The sequence below is a fragment of the Chamaea fasciata genome, unplaced genomic scaffold (assembly GCF_029207755.1).
Source record: "Chamaea fasciata isolate MVZ Bird 193981 ecotype frontalis unplaced genomic scaffold, bChaFas1.0.hap1 SCAF_18, whole genome shotgun sequence".
In the NCBI taxonomy this organism is placed as follows: domain Eukaryota; kingdom Metazoa; phylum Chordata; class Aves; order Passeriformes; family Sylviidae; genus Chamaea; species Chamaea fasciata.
In genome coordinates, this window is record NW_027094103.1 from 11,333,255 (window position 1) to 11,354,459 (window position 21,205).

Sequence of the window (21,205 nt, forward strand, 5' to 3'; positions counted from 1 at the left end):
CTGACCCTGCCGCCCGTGCGCGTCCCCGCAGCGCGCCCCCGCCGCCCGTGCGCGCCCCCGCGAGGAGCGGGCGGGGTGCGTGAGAGAATCTCAGGGAGCGTCTGCAAATAACCTTCGGCGGCCGCTGCCGCTTCGAGCGGACCCGGCCCGGCCGGGAGGGCTGCGGGGCGGCGGCCTCGCTGCGGGACAGACCCGCGGTGACGTCGCGGAGGTGACCAAAACCAACCAGCGCCAAAGTGGGGAGAAACGGGCCGGTGCCGCCGCTCTCCGTTTATTAGCCCGGGTGGGAATTTACCGACGCGCCCTCCCGCGGACGGAAGCGGAGCCCTTTGAGGGCCGGACCGAGCGGCGTTCGCCGGCAGGAAACATGTCGGCGGGCCGGCCGTTCCGCGGGTGCGCCTGCTTCTTCACCGACAACATCTTCGTGGGGCGGTTCGGGCTCCACGTGCGCTACCGGGACGGGCCGCAGCTCCGCCGGGACCACGGCCGGGTACCGCGGGGGCGGGCGGCGCCGGGGGGAGCGGGCGGCGCCGGCGGCCGCGGCGGTGACGAGCCCGTGTGTTGCAGGCGCTGCGGGAGCGCGGCTGCCGGAGCGAGGAGCAGTTCCGGGAGGTGCTGAGGGAGGTGAGCGCCGGGAGCCCCTCACGGCCACCGGGGACGCAGAGCCACAGCATGGGATGGGTTGGAAGGGGCCTTAAAACTCAGCCAGTGTCACTCCTGCCATGGCAGGGACACCTCCCACTGTGCCAGGTGCTCCAAGCCCCAATTCCAGCCTGAGACACTGCCAGGGATGCAGGGACAGCCACACCTGCCCTGGGAAATCTGTGCCAGGGCCTCCCCACCCTCACAGGGAGGAACTTTTCCCCAAAATCCCATCTAACCCTGCCCTCTGTCAGTGTGGAAGCCATTCCCTGTGTCCTGCCGCTCCATCCCTTGGAAATTGTCTCTCTCCGTCTTTTTTCGTCGGCCCCTTCAGGCCCTGCGAGGCCACGGCGAGGTCACCCCAGAGCCTCTCCCGTCCAGGGGAACAACCCCAGCTCTCCCTGCCTTTCCTCCCGCTCCATCCCTCGGATCGTCCTGCACCGGGCTCCAGCAGCTCCCGATGCCGGGGAGAGGAAATGAGGAGCCCCGGCGCCCTCGGGGATCCGCTCGCCAGCGGCATTTCCACTCGGGAAAGTCGCGAAGGGAGTTTGGGACGTGCCGGAGCCCCCCGGAGCCGGGGCGCAGCTCCCGGCGCGGGCGGAGTCCGGAGGGAAGAATTCCCCGCGGGCGCCCATCAGCGGGGTGTTTATCCAGCCGACACCCCGCAATTAAATCCTGTCATTCAACGCACATCGGCGGCCTCGGAGCCGCCCCCTCCTTGGATTTACTCCGCTGGCTCCCAGTGCCCTGGGTTGTCTTTGCTTGCCCCTTCTTCTGCATATCATTTTTAAAGGCAGCCCCGAGATGGGATCTGACAGAAATTAATCCTTTATCACGGCATCTCTGCTTCTTCCCGTGCCAGGGACAGGGATCTGTCACTCACCAGCCCAAATGTCACCTGACACTAAGGGGACAGACAGGTTCTTTGAGCAGTTCTTGGCAGAATGATGGTGGCAGTAAATCATACTGTTAATTAAAGCTTTATTAACTGGCTGTTATGATTCATACAGCTCAGAATTTATGAGTGGAACAGCACAGGATTTCCCCAGGCAGAACCACTGGAGCACAACAAGCGATGCAATACAGAGTTTATAAAACAGCCTCACCTGGGATTTCAAAATCCTAACTTTGGTTGTAATTTATAATCACCTAGGCCCTAACTACTTTTTAATCACCTGGGCTCTTTGCAGATCTGCTCAGATCTTCACACAAGGTTTGCTGTATCAATGTAAACACCATAAAGGAGACTTCAAAATTACATAGACAAATAAGAGTCACTCAGTGCTGGGAGGAAGGAGGTGACAGTGGCTGTCCCTGGCTGTGGGAGGTCACAGCTCCCCCTGTCCAGCAGCAAATCCAGTCCAATTTTCCCACTTAGAACACGATGCTGATTTTCTAGGCAGTGCTGGGTTACAGATCCCTGGTGCCCAGGGACTTGGGGCTGGGAGGGAGGGGAAGAAGAAGGAGGCTGAGAAATCTGTTTGATTTGTCTGCTTGGTTCCCAAGACCTTCAGGGCCTGATCCTGAGGGAAAGGGAATGAGCACAGGAGCTGCTTGGTCCCAGGGAATGGCTGCTCACTCACTGCTCAGTGAGGACTGTTACAAATTAATCTCACAGGGGGAATTAAACGGGAAGAGCTGCCTGGATCAGCTGTTTGCTCTGAAAGGACAGCTCAGCCTGTCTCCACCACACTTAGCAGTAATCCCTTCATGACAGGACTTGTCTTGCACCCAGCAAATGTCTTTATTTTGGACAATGCCTCTATTGTCAGAACAAAATCCAGATTCAGGAGGTGTCAGAATGCCTGAGAGGGCTGAAACCTCACAGCTCCACTTGACACTTGCACAGTTGCTTTTTGAGCCATCTGTAAAGAGAACATCAGCTCCTCTCAGGCATCTGGCTTTCCAGATGGACTTGTCTTGATCACAAACAGAGCAAACACTCTGTCTCCCAGAGGTGCCCCCAAACAAAAAATAACTGGTTTAAAACAATGAGCGGAGTCCTGGAGCTGTTTTACTCAGCCCTGTTGGTTTCTGACCATGTGCTCTGTTGTTTACCTGCAGATTGAGGCAGAAGTGCAGAGAAGAAAAGAATTAATCCATAAGTCAGAGGAACGCAGAGCCATCATCTCCAAGTGCTACAAACCAAAACACCCAGAGGTGTACACTCTGCAGGTACACAGAAGGTTTGGAATCTCTTTTGCACCCAGAAAAAAAATCACCTGAGAGTTCTATTTTTGCAGTTCCTTTCCCCCTCTCCTCGGGCTTGCACAGTGCAAAAGCTGCACTGAATTAAAACACAGGCGTAGCATATGAAAACTGGATGTAAAACTTTAAAAACACGACAGCACAGCGTGTTCCCCAGGCAAGATTCCTGGTGTTCCAGCCAGGAAAGGCTCTTTCCTATCTTGCCTGTGATAAATCTCCTAGAAAACCATGAACTAAAGCAAGCAGCAACTTCCCTACTCCACCAAGTAAAACACCAGTGACATTCTGCATTTCCTGCCATGGAATTAACCCGGGTGTGACTCAGCCTTGCTCCCTAGGGAGTGTGGATTTCCCTGGGAGTCCATTCCCCTCTGGGGCTGTGCAGGCTGATGGTGTTTCTGTGTGTTTTTTCCCCCATCCTTCCCTTGGCACCAGGATTCCTTCCTGGCCCCAGAGTTCCTGGAAATCGTGAGGTTCTGCACATCTCCAGGTGCTGATCTCCAGGGCCTCCTGAGCTACCTCGAGTCCTTCTCAGGTAAAGAAAGCAACACCTCAGTCACACAGATCTCCCTGGGGACAGCTGTTGCCAAGCCCTGTCTGGAGCAGCTCTGCTTTGACACCGGCTGAGGCACACAGGGTTATTCCCTGCCTGAGGAGGGTCTCTGGAGAGGCAGCAGTTCTGCTTTGCATCAGAGGCTGTTTTCTGTTTTCCCATCCCAGGCTGCTGTTGTCTCACCAGAGGCTCCAGCTGCAGCAGGGCTGGGGTTTTGCGTGTACCACACCTCACCAGGGAGCCTGCTGAAGGAGCCCTGGGAGCTTGGTTTTCCCTCCCTGAGTGCTTTGCCACTGCAGACAATCCCTGTTGGTCGGTCGGGGCTGAAACAGCTTCAGCCTAGATTTCAGTCTTTGAAAAAGAGATCTGGGTTTTCCGCTTCCCTGGAGGAGCTCTCTGCCTACCAGAAGTGCTGCCAAGATGCAGAGGGGAAGAGGCAGAGCTGCCTCCTTTCCTCAAGGCAAAGGACGCCAATGCCTGTGTGCAGAGCTCCTGGATTTATCCAGGGCACCAATTCCAGACATGGCCTTCTGCTCTGGGAGTGAGGCACCAGCGTGAGAAACATCAAAGACACCCCAGAGCTGATGGTCCCAGCACAAAGTGGAGCCCGTGAGTGCTGTGCTCTCACTGGCACCAGCACAGGCAGCCAGGAAATCTGGGAATTTCCCCAGCAAAACTCTGTCTCCCCTCTCCTGACAGATAAGAGGATCTATCGACTCCCAGTGTTCACAGAGGAGTTCTGCCAGGCCTTTGTGGATGAGCTGGAGAACTTTGAGCAGTCAGATATGCCTAAAGGCAGGCCCAACACCATGAACAACTACGGGGTAGGACTCGTCTCTTGTGCTTCTTCAGGGGCAGTGTTCACTGCGCTCTCCTCCTCCAGCTCCAAAGTGTCTCTCGTTTTACACGGTGCAGTTTGAGCTCAGGGCCCCTCTGGAGTGACAGGGTTGAGGGAATGTTACAGGGACAGGAGAAAGTGGGAATGCAGGGGAAGGGGAGGGAGTTGGTGTCTCAGAGCAAACAGCACCTTGTGCTTAAGCAACACAAATTTAAATCAAGGAGAGTTTTTTAAAGAACACTCACCTTTTGATCTTATTACTCTGTGTTTTCCCCCATCCCTCTCCATGTCCATTCTCCTTCCTTCTTCCCTGCAGCTGTAGCCTTTGCTCTAAAGCCCTTGATCTGAGGCAGCAGCAGGGCTGGGGGGAGGACAGCGGCTCCGAGGAGCAGCAGCTGTGGCTGCTGAGCTGTTCCCCCCCCCCGGTGTCCTGGACACAGGTTTTGCTGAACGAGCTGGGCATGGACGAGGCTTTCGTGACTCCCCTGCGGGAGCGGCTGCGGCCCCTGACGGCGCTGCTGTACCCGGAGCTGGGAGGGGCCTGCCTGGACAGCCACAAAGCTTTTGTGGTCAAGTATTCCCTGCACCAGGACCTGGACCTCAGCTCCCACTACGACAACGCTGAAGTCACCTTGAACGTTTCCCTGGGAAAAGAATTCACGGAAGGAAACTTGTACTTCGGGGATTTCAGCCAGGTACTGAGCGCGTCCCACTCACCTCTCCCTCCTCAGCTTCAGGGCATCCACCGTGTTCCACAAAACAATTATTCACTGCGGACAGTCAAACCTGCTCTGTCCCTTCCCCATTTTTTTTGCATGGCTTGGTTAGACGGGAGCCTCTTTTGCTGCAATATTCCATTATCCAATACCAATATTCAGTATTTTAAAGAGAGTACAGACGCAGCTTCGCAGTAGAAACTGGAGTGAAACAAACCGTCCCCTCTTTCCACATCTGAAACTGTGAGCAGGGAGGTGCTGAGGGAGAGATTTATTTCAGATGTGACTTCAACCTAAATCTCCAGCACCTGCTTTAAGGGCAAGACAGAGGTCAGAGCTCCCACACAGCAGTGAAACATGGGGGGTTTTGAGTCAATCTCTCTACATTCCCCTTGAACTTGGCACTGGGAATGAGGTGCAGTTTTTCCCTCTCCACGTTGCTCCGCGTGGGGGAAGAGGTGACAAAATTTCAACCATTTGAGGGGCCTCAGTGGTGTGACAGTGAATTCCCCCTGCCTCTGTTGCAGGATCCCTCCCCCGTGCCCAAGTACATCGAGGTGGAGCACGTGCGAGGCCGGGGGCTGCTGCACCGAGGGGGGCAGATCCACGGGGCGCTGCCCATCGCCTCCGGGGAGCGCTGGAACCTCATCGTCTGGATGAGATCATCGGCCGTCCGAAACCAGCTCTGCCCCATGTGCCGCAGGAAGCCCCAGCTGGTGGAGGCCGAGGGATTTGGGGATGGCTTCACCGAGCCCCCGCGGGAGGAGGAGGGGCCCCAGACCGTGGATCTCTGTGCCTTGGGGTAGCAGGGCTGGTGGTTTCCCCGCACCAAGTTGCCCAAAGCTCCTTTCTGACCTCCCAGGCTGCACTCAGGGGCTCTGCTGGGTGCGCCAGTCCTGCAAGGAGCAGCTCTCACCTTGGGAAGGGATGCAAAGCCAGCCCTGCCACGATTCCGGCTGGAACTCGGCTCCTGAGGGCTCAGGCTGGGGCTGGAGGACTCCGTAAGACACAGAAACCCCAGCTGTGATGCCCTGCAGGAGCTCTGTCAGTATTTCCAAGTGCACAAGGAAAACACCCAAAGCTCCTTGGCCTCTCTGCCCACCGCAGCACCCCAGGTCCCACTGGAAACGGGGAGGAACGGTACAATGAACCATTTCTCTGCTGCTCTTAGGGCCTCCTGCCCTCTGCCAGGGGCAGAGCTCTGTGTTGCCGAGTGGCCAGGAGGGATCTGCTCAGGAACGAGATCGGGTGATGCCTAGAGAGCTGCTGGGAATGGCAGGGAATTCTCATCGCTGGATGTTTGTCTAACCCAGGCTCAGAAAAAATCCACCAGGAGCAGCACAGGGAGCACTGATCCCCCAGGGTGGCTGAGAGATCTCCCAGCGCTTCTTGGCAGCTGAAACTTCCCTTTCAAAGGTTTTGTGAACCTTGTTAAGCAGAGCCAGAGCTCTGGGAGCCACCTGCAGCACAGCAAAACTTCCCAGAGGAGCACAAGGTGTACATTTAACTCCCTTTGCTTTGGTTACATGGGCAAGTGAAAATATAAAATAGCTCTGCCAACCTGGATGCGGCAGCAGACGAGGCCTGGGGCTTCTCGGTTTGGCACCAAGATCCCCCAGGAACTGATGGATTAGAAGGGTCAAGTGCTTTCCCCTCCTTCCTTCCAGTTGGCTGAAGGCTCTTCCATCTACTAAACAAATTAAAGAAGGCCAGTATCGTCTGATTTGGTGTCTGCATTTGCCTCCGTGGAAAATTAACTCGATGTGTTCGATCGATGCTGCTGAATTTGTAAGGGGCTTTTCTGTTAGTCTGTTCAGTGCAGTAATTACGGCACATGGGCGATCACATCGGTAATTGTGAGAGGCTGAACGTGAGCGGTGCAGCTCACACAGAAGGTGTTTACGGGAGCTCTCCCAGCGGCCCCGCTGGATTTTGGCTGGGGCTGCCAATAGCACAGGGCGCTGATGAGCTGCTCATCAGCAAGGCTCATTAAAATTACACCGGGGGAAGGAAACGGGCGGTTGTACCTGAGCGAGGAGCCGCTATCAAGAAACGCAGTCTCGAAGCCTTTTATCTCGTTCACTGGCGAAGGCGAGCGCTCCCAATCTGCCCGAATTCAGCCCGAAAATTGAGCTGCGGCCCGGGCGAGGCGGCCCCCGGAACCAAAGAGCGCGGTCCGGCTGCCGCCCGGCCCCGCGGGCGGCGGACGGAGGCGGGAGGCGGCCCCGGCGGCGGGAGCCCCGCTCGGGGCGGCGGGACCGGCCCGGTGAGTGCGCGCTCCCTCCGCTCCTCTCGCCGGCGGCGGGGCCGGGCCGGGCCGGCTGAGGCCACCGGAGACGGGGGGGCTGGAGGGGACACCGGGCCGAGCGCTGCGGCGGCGCCGGGGCCGGGGGGGCTGATAAAGAGCTGCGCACTTAAAGGGGCCGCGCCTGGAGCCGCGCGCGGAACGCCTCAGCTGAGCTCTTAAAGGGCCAGCGCACCTTGGGCGGGTTCTTAAAGGGCCAGCGCACGTCGTGCTGAGCTCTTAAAGGGCCAGCACGCCTGGCCAGCCGCAGGCTGCCCGTGCTGGGGGTGAGGGCAGGGACGGAGGCTCAGGGCAGAGCAGCGCCGGCCCGGGCTGGGCAGGAGGAGTCGCTGTGGCCCAGCCTGGGGTCAGGGTGGAGGTGAGAGCCCGGCCTGGGGCACAGCCAGCCCCCATGGGATGCTGCTGGGATGGATTTGGGATTCGTCACCGGGATGCTGCGGTCTGAGCCCAGATCCACTGGTCCTGCTGCTGTGGATGCATAAAAGTGGTTTTTTTTCCTGCTGCCACAGCCAGAAGGGAAAGATCCGAGTCCCAAAGGTTGTCCCCAGCGAGGCCCAGTGCAAGGGGCAGCTGCTGGCTGTGTGTGCACGGAGGACTCTCATCCTCTGAGACTTCCCTGCGTGCCCTTAGTGGTTGTGATTGGTTGGGGTTTGTTTTTTTTTTCTGATTGAAATTTCCCTACAGAAATCAATCAAAGGCCTGATTCAGTAGATCAATTAAAGGTCGGATTCACTTGGGAGCAAATCCAAATTGCTGCCTGGGAATGTCGAGGTGGTAAACAAACAATTCATTAAATGTGGTAGTTGGAAGGTGGCTGTGAGAAAGCGTTTCCCAGCTCCCGCTCTGCCCACGGTGCCAGTTTGTTTTTTAAATTAATGAGAGCACGGATCACACCGGCCTGGGGCTGCCGGCATCCCTGGGGCCGATGGACGGGGGTGCCAGCTCAATGCATCGTCTGTTTTCTAAGAGCAAATTGGAATATTAAAAATTCATCCTTCCCCTTGGCTTGTGCCCGCTCCCAGCATTTTAAGTGACGGGGTGATTGACTCAGGGAGGACGTTGTGTTCTGCTGACTGCGGCTGCGGTATCCATCACCCTCTGCCTGTGTCCCTCTGTGCTGCAGCATCTCCTGCTGGCTCCCGTGGCGTGTCCATGGGCGCAGCGCTGCTGCAGGAACAGCCTCAGGCGCCTCCATGCCTGCCCGCAGCGGGGATCGGCCCCGTTCTCCAGGGGCAAACAGCAGGAGCGCAGGGAAAACCTGCCGGAAGGCTTTCCTTGTGGAAAAGCTGCTTGGGGACAGCGGTGCTGTCCCTGTGCCAGCTCCGTGCCGGGGGTCGGCGAAATTCCACGTGGCCGCGACTGTGCTGGGAGACCCCGACCCATCGCCCTGGTGGGAGATCGGCAGAGCGGCTGTGAGCAGGGAGGGAGTTTAACAGGAGCAGGTTTTTCCAGGGCTGTTGGCTCAGGTTGGAGTGGAGGGGTTTGGGGCAGGGTTGGTCACCTCGTGGCTCTGATGTGACCCTTTCCCCTCCAGGAGCTGCCATGGCCCACGGCCGCTCTCGGAAGCGATCGCGGAGCAGGAGCAAAAGCGGTTCTCGGAGCAGGCAGGAGAGGAAGGAGAAGAAAAGGAGGAAGAGCAGCAAGGACTCGCTGCAGGGCAGCAGCTCTCCGCCAAGGAAGAGGATCTCTGGCTCTCACGGACACAAGTCGAGCTTGGCAGCAGCCAGGGAAGGTGGGGGAGGGCCCCGAGGCTGTGCTTTCACCACATTTCCCTGGGGCGGGCGCACAGAGAGGGCCCAGCGGGGAGAAGAGGGCCCCTGGTTTTAGTTGGTGTCTGTCACCTTGTCCTGCACTTTATGCCCGCTTTGGTCTCGTTCTGACAAGCGCAGAGCCCTGAGCCCCTCCATGAGCTGAGCTGGTACCACAGAACATCCTGGGTTGAACGTGGGCACACAGGGGAATTCCAGGCAGGAAAGAAACCAGGCTGGGAGGGGGATAAACCAACAGCTCTGCTGCTGCAGGGCCAGGGCTGCCTCACTCACCCTCTTCTTGTGTATTGCAGAAAAGAAGAAGGAGGGAAAGGACAAAAAGAAGAAGAAGGCCAGTACCTCTTCCTCTGGGACATCTTCATCCAGCAGCTCTTCCTCATCTTCCTCTTCCTCCAGCTCCTCTTCTGATGACTCCAGTGACAGCGACTCCAAAACGAAGAAGAGTCAAGACAGCAAAAAAAAGCGAGTGAAACAGAAAGACAAAAAGAAGAGGAAGAAGAAGAAGAAAAAAATAAAGAAGAAATCAAAGAAGAAGGCAAAGGAGAAAGCAAAGGAGGAGAAAGCCAAGGGAGAAGAGGTGCCCGGCCCCTCACTGGAGCAGTGGCAGAAGGAATCAGGGGTGGACTCTGGGCCAGGTAACGATGCTCTTTCCCTCCTGCTGGAGCCTGTGCACACAGGAATTGTCCTGGTCCCTTTCCATGTAGGGTCTGAGGGAAGCAGGGCTGGGTACAGGGAGGAGCCCCAGGCTCTCCTCCTGCCTACATCCAGCGCCCACCTTTGAGCCACACACAGGGATTGATTTGTAAGGGTTAGGATGTAGTTTGTGGATGTGAGCGGGGAACAGAGAGGCCAAACGGAAGGACACAGTCGGCAGCAACGTCCTGGCAAAGCTGCTCCTGGCTTTGGGAGGTGAAGTGTCCCTTTCTGTGGTGGCGTGTCACCATACCCAGAGTAGTGCCAGGAATGGGGGGTGGAATGTTGTCCGTGGGCTGAAGGCCTGGTGCTGTGTCCTCTCCTGGAGCACAGCTGTGACTGAGCTGCATTCCAGTTCTGACAGACGAACAGAAGTCCCGGATCCAGGCCATGAAGCCCATGACAAAGGAGGAGTGGGACGCGAGGCAGAGCGTCATAAGGAGAGTGGTGGATCCCGAAACGGGGAGAACCAGGTATGACCCTGGGGAAAAGGGACATGGATTGTCCGTTCCCATCCATGCTCAGTGGGCTGGAGGATGCCTGTCCATGGCACTGCAGCACCACACCTGGACCCAGGCCCCATCCCAAAGGCCTGAGCCAACCCCTCACACGTCCCCCCTCATCAGGCCTGGTGTGACCTACCCAGAAAGTGACACAATGACACCAAATCATCGAGTTGTGCTGAGCACCCACACAAGGCTGTGTCCCAGTGTCCCATTGCTGCATCCCCTTACCTTTCAGCTCCAAAGCCCCGGGCCCTGGTTAACAGCCAGGTGGGAATGAGGAGCATGTGCCCTGTGGGGTTACAGACAGCGATCAAACCCGAGTTCATTTAGCTGCCCAATAGAAATGACCCAGTTTTTAATAAACTGCATCTTCTCAGCAAGCAGAAAATGTCATGCTGAAGAGAATTGGGTATGACAAGTCCAGCCTTAAAATAGAAGGCAGCCTGCAGGGCTCAGGGAGGTGTGGAACAAAGGTTGGTTCCCTGTAAGGCACGTAATGAAGACAATTAAATTTCTGTTCATGTTTGGAGGTGTGAGCCGCCTCCGACTCCGCTTGGAATTTGCTCAGCAAGATGCTCCCTGGCCTGGCTGCATTTCAGACCCAAACTGGCTCCTGTTCCTGAATGGCTTTGCAGTTTCCTGGGGCAGCCAGGATCACACCTGAACTCTATTAAAAAAAAAAGGAGGTTGTGCATGGGTTGGGGCACTGTGGATTGTAGGGTGACAGGAGTGTTTTCCTGTGCCAGTGTGACTGACTGCACACAGCAGGCAGTGCCCACAGCCTGGGGCAGGGCCAGCTGGCCCTCAGTTCTCAGGGGAGCACTCTTGTCCTTGCTGCAGCGTGGTGACATTAGTCCCATGGGAGCAATGGCAAAGCCTGCTGTGCTGTTTAGGCTTGGTACAAAAACAGTCACAAAACACAGTGTCAGAGGTGGGTCAGCACTGGCCTTGCCTGGAGGCTCATCAGCCCCTGCAGGAACTTGCCAGTCCCCTCAGGGCTCCTGGGCCTCTGCTTGTCTTGCAGGCTCATTAAGGGGGACGGGGAAGTCCTGGAAGAAATCGTCAGCAAGGAGAGACACAAGGAGATTAACAAGGTAGTGGGAATTGGCCACCAGCATGAGCTGCACGGGGTGGCTGGGCACAGCCAGAGAGCTGCTGCGCCCAGAGGGGTTTTGTTTCCACCCTGGGCACGAGCTGAGCCCTGGCAGGACCACCAGGGTCCTGGGCACGGAGTGCTGTGAGTGCTGTGTCTCCCTTGCAGCAAGCCACGCGTGGGGATGGGCTGGCCTTCCAGGTGAGGACGGGGATGCTGCAGTGAGGGCAGGCACCAGCCGGCCCAGGAGCCCGTCCTGCTGCCCCTGCCAGCCCAGGGGAGCCTCCGCCTCTGGACCGCGCAGACAGCACCGTGTCAAGATGACCCCCAGGGGCCCTTTCCAGCTGCTCTGTAAGTTACTGACCGGGAAGGAGAGCGGCTTTAGTGGTTCATCTCCCAGTAAACAGCTTCTCCCCTCCCTGTCCCAGCCCAGGCCAGTGTGGCTCTCAGGTACCTGAGCCCTTTGCCCCGATGCTCCTCTGGATGCTGGAGGAGCTCAGCAGCATCCAGGGGACGGGCTCAAGGGTGCTGAGCACCTCAAGGTGCTCTGGGCTTTGGGGGGCAGGAGCCGATGCTGTGGCCAGGACAGGCTGTGCACCAGGGCCACAAAGCACGCAGCTGGCTGCCACTTCTTCCCTTCAGGGGCTGCCCATGGCCCTTTCCTTGCTGGATCTGGCTCACAGGCCCTTTGCACTCACTGACCCTGCTCAGAGGGGAGTGGCTGTGGCTCTGCTCAGGCTGCAGCTCCTCTGCACCTGACTACCACCCTCCACTGTGCCCAGGGGCTTCTCCCAGCCTTCCTGCAGCTTCATCTCCTTGGCTAGGGGAGCACTGACCTGGCACACTGCACTGGCATCTGTGCAGGTGTGCTTCGTGGCGGGGTGGCTTTGCCTTGCTCTCTGCTCCTGCATGCAACTCGTGTCCCTTCCCCACAGCACAGGCCCCGGGCAGCGCCGGGGCTCTGGGCTTCTCAGGGCCCGGGGTGCTCTGAAGCAAACACAGCAGCCTTTTCCCTTGCTGCAAAGTCCATAAATCTACAAACTGTATAAAAGAAAAGGACAAATGGGTTAAAGGACTGATCTCCACAGCGAGTTTCCACGTTCTGTTCATGGCTGTAACCCCATTAAACCGGCACCTGCTCACATTTTATGACTTGTCCGTTTCTAGAGCATTCCCCCCCCCCCCACACCCCAACAAAAAGCAGACAGAGAAGAGCCTTCCCATTTCTTTAATCGGTGTAACTCACAATGATACTGTACACAAAGCACACCAGGCATTGGAACGATGCACTAACAGCAAGGAGGAGAAGGAAGTTGTACAGAAGGTTTGCCACACACACGCGAGTCGTCGGCACGGCACTGCACACGCGGGGCGTACCCGGCGCCCTCGGGCATCCCCCCGCTGGCTCCCCACGCACAGCTGGTACCCCTAGAGCAATTTTTTATAAATAAAATATAACTAACATCGTCGGAATATAAAATTGACAGTCGAGGGTATCAACAGGCAGAGGGAGGGGGACCGTAAGGCTTCTAGAACTAACAGGAAATGCAGCAAACAGTGGCGATACCTGAAGAAGGGGCTGCTACAGCAAGCACGGCGGCTGCTGGGCGGGCAGGAGGGAGGGTGGTGGTGACCCTTTGGCTGATTTCTGCTCTGGGCTCGTGCCCCCGACACTGTAAACGGTTTTTGGTATTAGGATTTCGCCTCATCTGACTGAGCGATCTGAGCAAACCCAGGAAAACGACTCGGAGGGAATGCACGGGCTCCTCTCGTGGGTTGTTTTTTTTAAAAGACTTTAAAGGGACAGCGTCAGGTAGAAAGTCTGGCCTAAGGGTGCAGTAATATAAAAAGCTGCTTTTCGTAAAAAATCTGAGCTCCGCAGCAGAGTTTGATTCCCATGGAAACGGAAAAGCAACCCCAGAGCCCGAGGCTGCGTTGTGCTGATGTGCAGAACAGGACGTGGGCTGTCACCGAGGGCTGCCCAGACAACGGCCGAGGGAGGAGGACAAGGAACTTCCCATTCTTTCCTTTCAAAGCAAACGAGTTACTTGTAACAAGGATAAATTAGGTCTTTACCCTGACAGTGCCCCTTTAGCAAGGATGGAATATACATTCATCTTTCCCTCACCACGTCCAACAAACGGATCCTCTTCCATACACGTGGAAAGGCATCGGGTCACATGCATTGCTCTCCAAAACAGCTCGGGACAAACAGGTTATAAACACAGAGTGAAACTATTGCTATTGTTCTGTGAGTGTTGATCTCTGCTTCAGAGGGATGAGTGCCAGATGGGGGCGGCTGAGGATTGAGCGATGGAGACGGGGATGGACTGAGTCAGTGAAGAAAAACTTACTGGCGTTATTTCCTGGTAACTACACCCACCTCCCAGGGTATTATTGCAGCAATAAAGGTCCTGCTCTACAATTGCTTCTCCGTGTTGGATCCGTACAATGGCAACGGATGGGGGGCCAGGGAAAGGACCCGGGCAAGGTTCAAGAAGCTCGACAAAGGATGAGGACGGAGGTGCTGTGATTGTCAGGCTAACTGGTTAGGAGCTGTTTAAAACATGAAGTGATGGAGAGGGTGAGTATCATATTGCACTTCTGCATTCATTGACAGTTACATTAAACTTGGTCCATAAAATAATTGCTTTGTACATAATGCCTGAAACAAAAAGCTACATTTTTTTTTTAAATATTAATAAACCCTGAAGGTTCCAGTCCCTCCAGACATTTTTTTTCCTCTACATAAATAAATAACTTTCAATTTTATATATCCGCTTTTTATGTTGAACATTTACATTCGCCTCTGTTTTACACTATCTACACATAAGAAAATGTGAACATCTCGTGAACACTGGGAAATGTACAGGTCACGCCTCGGTTCTGGACTTGGAGGAAAGGTGAATTTTGCAAAGGCCATATCCAAATTTGCAGAAATTATTTAGTGATGTGGTTTGGTGACTTCACAGGATGGATTGTGGCTTGGCTTCCTACTCAGCTGGCATCTGTTTGATAGAACATTCGGCTAGCAAAAAGCTGGGACAAATTCACATTGTTTTCAAACCCAGTAAAAGCTCTGGATGTACATTCGGAGAGAGCCAAGCTGAGTCAGCAGAAAGGAAAGTCAGTTTCCTGTAACAAAAAGTCATCAGGTACATTCTATAATTGGATAATTACCAAAGAGAAGCGGTTAAACATTTTGCAGTCGGGTCTGAGCGCTCCAGGGGCTCGGATGCCGGCGGCAGCTCCGCACTGTCCCTGCTCTGCCTCGGCCTGGACCCTCCACACCACGAACACATGAGTTGGATGAGTTGGATTTGTCTACCGTGGCCCAGAGGCAGTGAGCAGAGCAGCGTTCACAGTGCTGTGTATCTCAGTGCGGCCGTCCTGCACCATTCTTATTGAAACTGGTAAGAAAATGAAGCAGCCAGTCTAAAAAATTCTCTGTTATAAATAAGATCCTCGTAAGTAGAAAGTGATATAAAGACAGGAAAGTGTGGTGGGGAAAGCGGGGTTACACACGGTCGGGGAGCTCGGTAGGACTATAAAATCTCCACGTGAAGAGGCCAGCTGGAGTCTGTGACTGGGCACCCCGGAACCCCCCGTGTGGATGCCCCTCCGCCCCGGGAGGTGTGTGCAAGGAGGGAGCCTTGGCTGGCCCCGGGAGGGACACGACTGAGGGGCTTTTTGGCAAGCCCTGGCTCCAGGCACTGTTCTCTGTCCCCGTCTGGGTGTCACCGGGCTGCCAGCCCTCTGCCACGCGCCCGCCGGCTCGCTCCAGCAGCACAAACCCAGCGCCTCAGGCACATCCACTGAGAAACACACCAGAAAAATTAAGATATGGCCTTTTCTTAAGGTTGCCTGTCATTGTTGGCACACTTCCTTACAGTCTCCTTACTGCTGGAAAAACTTCTGCACAGATTGTTTTGTTTCTTTTTAAATATGTACATATATATATGTGTGTGTGTATATAGGTATAGATATCCACACACACCCTGGCTTAGCAATATTTCATTGTCATGCACTACAAACACCGGTGTAGCTACATGAGATGGTAACAGGTTTTCATTCTAAAAATCATCAGTGCAAAAAACAATGAGGTTTTACAGTTCAGTAACTATAGGTAAAAGAAGCGAGTCTAGTTCCCATGAAAGCTGCTACTGAACTTGAAGAGAACCTGGGAAGAAAAAAGGTCTCAGAGGTGGGTGTTGAGAGAGTCAGACCCTGCATTTGGATGAGGAGAACTGCAATGCAATCCAGCTGCTGAGTGCCTTCAGCTGCTTCCAAATATATGGTGGTTACTTGTTGGAAACAATACATAGCGAGACTATTTGGAGACTTTAAGAGCAAATTAAGTGTCTGAGGTTTGTACCAGCTCAAACAAAATAGCTTGTATTCCTCTTTTAATAGGTCAACACATTAAATTCCATTGGCTTCTAAAAGGTCTCTTTAAAAAATAACAGTAATAACAACAATAACCCCGCTGTCTTGGGCACGAACCTGCCGACATTCTGCCTCCGCCAACGGCATCGGTGCAGCTTTCGCTTTGCACTGCACCAGCTCCTCGAGAAGGCGGCTGCGCGTGGAGCTCTCTGTCCGGGGAAAGCTCTCGGCCGCTCTGCCTGGCACAGCCCGCGACAAATCCCCGGCTGGGGCCGGGGGAGCGGCGCCTTACCCAACCCCAGAGCCCCCAGTCTGACTCCCGGGACAGCCCGGAACAAGCTCCCCCAGCCTCATGGCCTGTTCCTGCGGCTCTGAGGACAGCACTCGGTCACCGTGTCGGAGCGATGGCTAACGAGGCAAGGAGGCACGTATTTACAGTCACTGACCCTGGATGAGAGAAGGAGGCAGGAGAGAGCGCCGTCCTGATCTGGAGACTTCCCCCCCGATTTCCGGCTGCTCCTCGGGCTCACGCTGCACAAACCTGACGCTCCCGCTGCAAGGCCTGCACGCTCTGTGTGGGAAACCTCCCGTCTCTTCCCAGAACACCGTGTTATTAGAGTAGCACCATATTTACCCTTCCAGCCCGAAACACTGGCCTCGTCCCTCTTTCCTGTTTGTTTTCTCCTCCGGTGGCTGCAGCTGACAATCCTGGCTCTGGCCTGGCTACTTCTGCCCCAAGAGGCCAGACTCCAGCCGGGACGCGGCGCTCCGGCCCCAGCAGCCCGTGGCGATGCTCATGCTCCTTTGGCTGCGCTCCCTGTCCCTGTCCTTGTCGCTGTCCGACTGGCTCTGGGTGCGCTCGGGCCGGTGGCCGGCGCCGCTGGCCGAGGGCTGGGAGGAGATGGTCCTCAGCAGGTGGTTCCTCTTGCGCAGGAACTCGGCCTGGCTGGGCAGCCCGAAGCTGCCCTTGCGCAGCGCCATGCGCGTGGTGTTCTTGGCGGGGCGCGCGCGGTGGTTGTACTCCAGCTGCGCCAGGTGGGCCGCGTAGCCCTCCGTGATGAACTGCGGGGCGAGGGCAGGCGTCAGAGGGGTGGGACACGTTTCCCTGAGAGCCACTGGCAGCCGGGTGTGTTCACTCTGCCAGGTTCTCTGGGGTGACCAGCCATGGAACCACTCACAGCCATTATGTGTGACGTGCCTGGGACAGTTCCCTGGGACAGTTCCCACCCCGTCGGCCAACGCTGGCTCGGTCACCAGACTTGTGATGACCAAATTCCCACCTCCCTCCCACGGGAGGCCCTTGGCAGGGCCCAGGTGAGTTGGCTCCTACCTGACACTGGCTCTGCAGCTTCTTGGTGGGTCGGCCAACGATGTAGATGTGCGTGGGCGGGAGGCTGATGGAGCTGTACACGGAGATGTCCTTGGTGGATCCATACGCTGCGTGGATCCTCATGTGCAGCTGGGGGGACAGAAAGCAACGCGGGGTCAGAACACGCAGGCACTCCACGCTGCTCGGCAGGCTGGGCTTTGCGTTTTCCATCAGCATTCGTGGCAATGTCAGGTCACTGGAACTAATGCAAGTTCCCAGCTGGATAATGAACCACCCAGGGAAGTGCTAATTAACAGAGCTGGGGGTGTTTACAGGTCATGACAAGAGGAGTGACAGCAATACAAGAGCAGATCTCCGCTTGCTGATCCACAGCCTTCCCTTGAGGTCTGCAGGGGGCAAGGATGCTGCACACTTCCCTGCTGCCAGCGGGGAAGAGGAGCTGCAAACCTGTGCAGGAATCATTAGCCAGGAATGTTCCCTTCCCAGGCAAGCTGCTGTTAACCTGCCGGGCAGAGGGAGAAGGGACAGGCAGCGAAACCCGCTGCTTTTCAGGGATACCTCTGCCTCTGCTCCAAGCAGAGAGCAGCTCCCGGACAAGCCCTTCTGTAGCGGGCTGGAGCAGGGGCTGGCAGGGGAGGGGTGGACATGGGTGCCACCACACATTGGCCAGCTTTGAGCCCAGAACCACAGGTCAGGGAGACAGAATTTCTGACCATGGTCCCAAACTTGTGGAGGACGAGAGAGCGACTGAGGGCCAGCTGCTCCCTCCACTGCCACTCGGGCCAAAAAGGGAGCCTAAGAAAGCTAAGGACAGGCTTTTCCTGCTAATCAAGGCAGGGCAAGTGCTTGGGACACTGGCAACTCCTTCACCTGCCAGACACAAAAAACTTGGCTCTATCTGGAGCTTCTCTGAGGCTTGAGGCTGAGCAACATCAGGATCTCCCAAGGGTCAAACATCTGGAGGATCTCTACGGAGTCTCCCAGCAAAGCCGTTTCTGCAGCAGCTCCATTCCCCCTCAGTCCTGCTGTCTCCACCACAGGCGGCCAAAAAGCCAAGCAGGTGAAAAAAGTGCACGTGCGGGGGGAAGGGAGGCTCTGCTGCCTCCGTTCCATTGGGGGTTTGAGGAGCAGTGATGAAATGGAGCAGTGCAGAGCAGAGGCAACACAATTTAACAGCATCGACACTTTTGTAGAGCAATAAAGGGATGAAAATAAAATGAACAGATTAATCTTCCCCTGCAGGTCACATTGCTGCCAAGAGACTGGTGCTGACAGTGGCGGTTGGACGAGGAGCGATCTAAACCCGTGCCACGATCCCAGTTCAGCAGCGGCAGGCTTACGTCGGTGATGAGGGATTTCAGGAAGTTGGCCTTGTGCCGCAGCGGGTCGTGGACGAGCCCGTCGCAGAAGGACACGATCCCGTGGGGGAAGTTGTGCTGTGCTAACCACGCCACCACCCTCTGCTTCTGCATGTCGGGGCGGCCCGTGACATAGATAATGAGGTAGCCGAGGTCTTGCCAGTGCCTGGAAGGAAAGCCACGAGTCAACGGATTGCAGAGCAAGGCCAGCGTCACATCAACTGCCCCAGGCCCTGCTCTGACCTTACGACGTCCACGGCCCCGGCGCGGACTTTGGGGTCGCTGCCCATGATGGACACGCTGGCGGCGAAGGAGCCGTCGATGCTGAACACCACAAACTCCGTCCCCTTGGGCAGCACCGTGATGTAGCTGTCGGCGAACGTGTGGTCGCCCCTGAGGGAAGGGATGCAGGTGCTTAGAGGCAACGAAACCTCCAGAAGGCATCACCAGGACCTGCGGAGCACCACGGACCCAAAGGAGCTCCCACATCTGACCCCAAAGCTCCAACAGCGACGCCACCCTCAGTCAGAGCAGTGACAGGCGCTGTGTGAGGGGAGGGCACTCCCACTGTGTTCAGGGGGGATGGATTAGCACTCACTCCTTGGCAGCAGAGACTCAAAAGTTACCCCCAGGAAAACATTGCTGGGTTCACCACCGAGAAGATGCTCCCCTCCTCCCCCTCCTGAAGCCCAACACCAGCGAGTGGAGCTGAGCTGGAGCCCCTGGGCTGTGAATCATCACAAGTACAAAGTCCTGTCCCTCAAGGACAAGTTTATGGTCTTTAAAATACGCTCAGTCGTGCAGTTTTGCAGATGGCCATGAGGCCCTGTGGTGCAGGAGACCCGCTCCTGCAGCGGGAGCTCAATTCCCCTGCTGGTGGTGATGCAGGAGCCAGAATAAAATGTGGATTTTCCCCTTACAGCTGCAGAGGACAAATAGCTTTGCCTGTGTTGCTGGCAAACCAGGCTCTGAGCCTACCCAGCAACGGGAGGGACCACGTTCCACAGCCGTCCAATTCCTCTTTGCCCCTCCTGCAAGCCCCAGGCCCCTCACCTGACCACCATCTTGACGGGGTAGACGCCAATGCCCAGGCGCCGCTCCTCGGGGATCACGTAGGAAATCCTGCCACTGCTGTTGCTGATCTCCGTGTCAAAGTACACCCACTCCCCCGACGGTGGCTGGGTCATGATGTGGATGTCCACCTGGGGACAGCGAGGCCGTGTGTCACCTCCAGCAGCACAGGCCGAGCACAGGGACGTCCCACCCGAGCCCCTTTGGGTGGCAGGAGGGTTGGTCCTGCTCCCACCCTCTGCACTTGATGGATCTGAGCTGGGCAGCACGCAGACATCAGGGGCCGGAGTGAAACCTGGCCTCGGTGGGGAGACCTCCGTGACAAATGCTGTTCCTGGTGGGAGGCACCCACAAGTCTGAGCAGGAGAACCTGGCCAGGACACGAGGGCAGCGAACCCCAACAGGGACCAAGGGAGCACTGACCAGCACCACTTCTGTCCTACAATTGTCACCACGTGGTGACACAAGCCCCCAGCACACACGGTACCTTCTCTCCCGTGAGGGTGACCATGTCTAATGGACCGTACATGAACCTCCCAGTTAAGGTCTGGGGCCCATCCTCGTTAGCAATGGTGTCGTTGATCCTGTGGTTGGCTGTGACGTTCTGCACGAGGCAAGAGGGGAGGAGGGGAAAAAAAAATAAACCGTTTTCAGCAGTGGATAACCTCACAAGGAAATGCCAAATATAACTGGACAAACTGGAGCATGGCTTTCTCTCTGTGCCATTCCCCCCCCTCCGCTCCACCCTCAGCTCTGGGAAAGAATTTGACCTGTGGCAGAGGTGAGGCTCTGTGCCCTTAACTGACGGGTGGATTGGAGTGCTGGAGAGCCAATTTCCACGGCAGGTTGTACGTGCAATTCCGATACTCTCTATTAACTCTCACGCTTTGGAATTAAAGAGGAAATACACGCAGCTGCCAGAGAAATGTGCTGATATTGTTTCAGTTCTAGCACAGAATTGCCCTCTCCGAAACTGGAGACTTTACTGGGAGCAAAGGGCATTTAAGTGAGCTGAGAATTGGTATTATTGGACTTTGAAAGATGTTCCATTCTGACTCGTTCCCTGACCCACAGCCAACGCTTCCTGCGTTTTACAGACTCAAGGCTAAGAGGAGACCTTGCTGACACACACCTTTAGGGTTGCTCTTTTACAAGCACCCACGTAGGATATAACCATTAAAACAGCCCAGCAATGCAACACAACCTTCTGTCTGTGCCGTGCCCTCAGAACAGTTTGTGCAGCCAAATCAGAGCAGTTTGTGCAGCCCCAAAACCCCCACCCTTACCCGGAGCTTCACGTTCGTCCTCTTGCGGAGCCACTTCTCACGGGGCTTGGAGGGGGTGAAGACGGACACCTCCTTCCCATCCAGCTCCAAAACGCTCGAGTTCTCGTGTCTCATCACCTGCAGGAGGACACATCCCACCGAGGCATCAGCCCTCTCCTCCTGCCTGGCTGTTCAGAGGCCCCTGGGTTTGCTGCTGGGTGTTCGGTTTGTCAGTTCGCAGGTTTCACAGGACAAGTGGCCTTTTCTGCACTGGCAAAGCCTGTGGCCAGCACTGGCTAAATCCTGGCTGGGGTGCGGGTTTTTCGGATTGTCATGAGGTACAAAACTGACTCAAACACAGCGGGGTGAGCTCTGCACTGAGATACCTGCCCTTCCTCCAGAGATTCATTAGTCCCTTCCCACGGTCTGCAAGGGAGCCTTCCCCCATTCCATAACACATCCAGCACCGGCT

General features: G+C 56.2%; 3 protein-coding genes across 11 annotated transcripts in view; 2 read left to right on the top strand and 1 right to left on the bottom strand.

Annotated features, from left to right (window-relative positions):
• Nucleotides 1-345: 345 nt before the first annotated feature.
• OGFOD2 (2-oxoglutarate and iron dependent oxygenase domain containing 2) lies at nt 346-6,744 on the top strand. Its single transcript, XM_066199433.1, has 7 exons — nt 346-490; nt 568-624; nt 2,707-2,817; nt 3,286-3,385; nt 4,103-4,227; nt 4,682-4,936; nt 5,485-6,744. Exons 1-7 carry the CDS (start codon nt 368-370, stop codon nt 5,761-5,763), a joined length of 1,050 nt encoding a protein of 349 aa, XP_066055530.1. The 5' UTR covers nt 346-367; the 3' UTR covers nt 5,764-6,744.
• A 288-nt stretch (nt 6,745-7,032) lies between these two features.
• Nucleotides 7,033-12,456, top strand: ARL6IP4 (ADP ribosylation factor like GTPase 6 interacting protein 4). 2 transcript variants are annotated; one of them, XM_066199434.1, is made up of 6 exons: nt 7,033-7,223; nt 8,797-8,994; nt 9,325-9,666; nt 10,080-10,197; nt 11,255-11,324; nt 11,492-12,456. In XM_066199434.1, exons 2-6 carry the CDS (start codon nt 8,805-8,807, stop codon nt 11,546-11,548), a joined length of 777 nt encoding a protein of 258 aa, XP_066055531.1. In that variant the 5' UTR covers nt 7,033-7,223; nt 8,797-8,804; the 3' UTR covers nt 11,549-12,456. The 2 variants fall into 2 exon arrangements, with proteins under 2 accessions (XP_066055531.1, XP_066055533.1); XM_066199436.1 differs by lacking the exons at nt 11,255-11,324; nt 11,492-12,456 and having other exon boundaries at nt 7,064-7,223; nt 10,080-10,522.
• Nucleotides 12,457-12,535: 79 nt separating this feature from the next.
• The window catches only part of PITPNM2 (phosphatidylinositol transfer protein membrane associated 2), a 121,091-nt gene continuing 112,421 nt past the window's right edge, over nt 12,536-21,205 (bottom strand). For all 8 annotated transcript variants that reach the window (XM_066199426.1, XM_066199424.1, XM_066199427.1 and 5 more), the window contains 7 exons: nt 20,755-20,871; nt 19,956-20,072; nt 19,451-19,599; nt 18,641-18,790; nt 18,380-18,563; nt 17,040-17,168; nt 12,536-16,771 (listed from right to left, as the gene is read on the bottom strand). In XM_066199426.1, coding sequence (XP_066055523.1) covers nt 16,433-16,771; nt 17,040-17,168; nt 18,380-18,563; nt 18,641-18,790; nt 19,451-19,599; nt 19,956-20,072; nt 20,755-20,871 — 1,185 coding nt within the window. In that variant the 3' untranslated portion in view covers nt 12,536-16,432. The remainder of the gene's footprint in view (nt 16,772-17,039; nt 17,169-18,379; nt 18,564-18,640; nt 18,791-19,450; nt 19,600-19,955; nt 20,073-20,754; nt 20,872-21,205) is intronic.

What these genes read in the sequence shown, in the direction of transcription:
- ARL6IP4 (XM_066199436.1), top strand. Translation starts at nt 8,805, where the DNA reads ATGGCCCACGGCCGCTCTCGGAAGCGATCGCGGAGCAGGAGCAAAAGC. An exon ending in CTTGGCAGCAGCCAGGGAAG is followed by an intron (nt 8,995 to 9,324) that starts GTGGGGGAGGGC and finishes TGTGTATTGCAG; the next exon opens with AAAAGAAGAAGGAGGGAAAG. An exon ending in AGGGGTGGACTCTGGGCCAG is followed by an intron (nt 9,667 to 10,079) that starts GTAACGATGCTC and finishes GCTGCATTCCAG; the next exon opens with TTCTGACAGACGAACAGAAG.
- OGFOD2 (XM_066199433.1), top strand. Translation starts at nt 368, where the DNA reads ATGTCGGCGGGCCGGCCGTTCCGCGGGTGCGCCTGCTTCTTCACCGAC. An exon ending in TCCGCCGGGACCACGGCCGG is followed by an intron (nt 491 to 567) that starts GTACCGCGGGGG and finishes CGTGTGTTGCAG; the next exon opens with GCGCTGCGGGAGCGCGGCTG. An exon ending in ACACCATGAACAACTACGGG is followed by an intron (nt 4,228 to 4,681) that starts GTAGGACTCGTC and finishes TCCTGGACACAG; the next exon opens with GTTTTGCTGAACGAGCTGGG.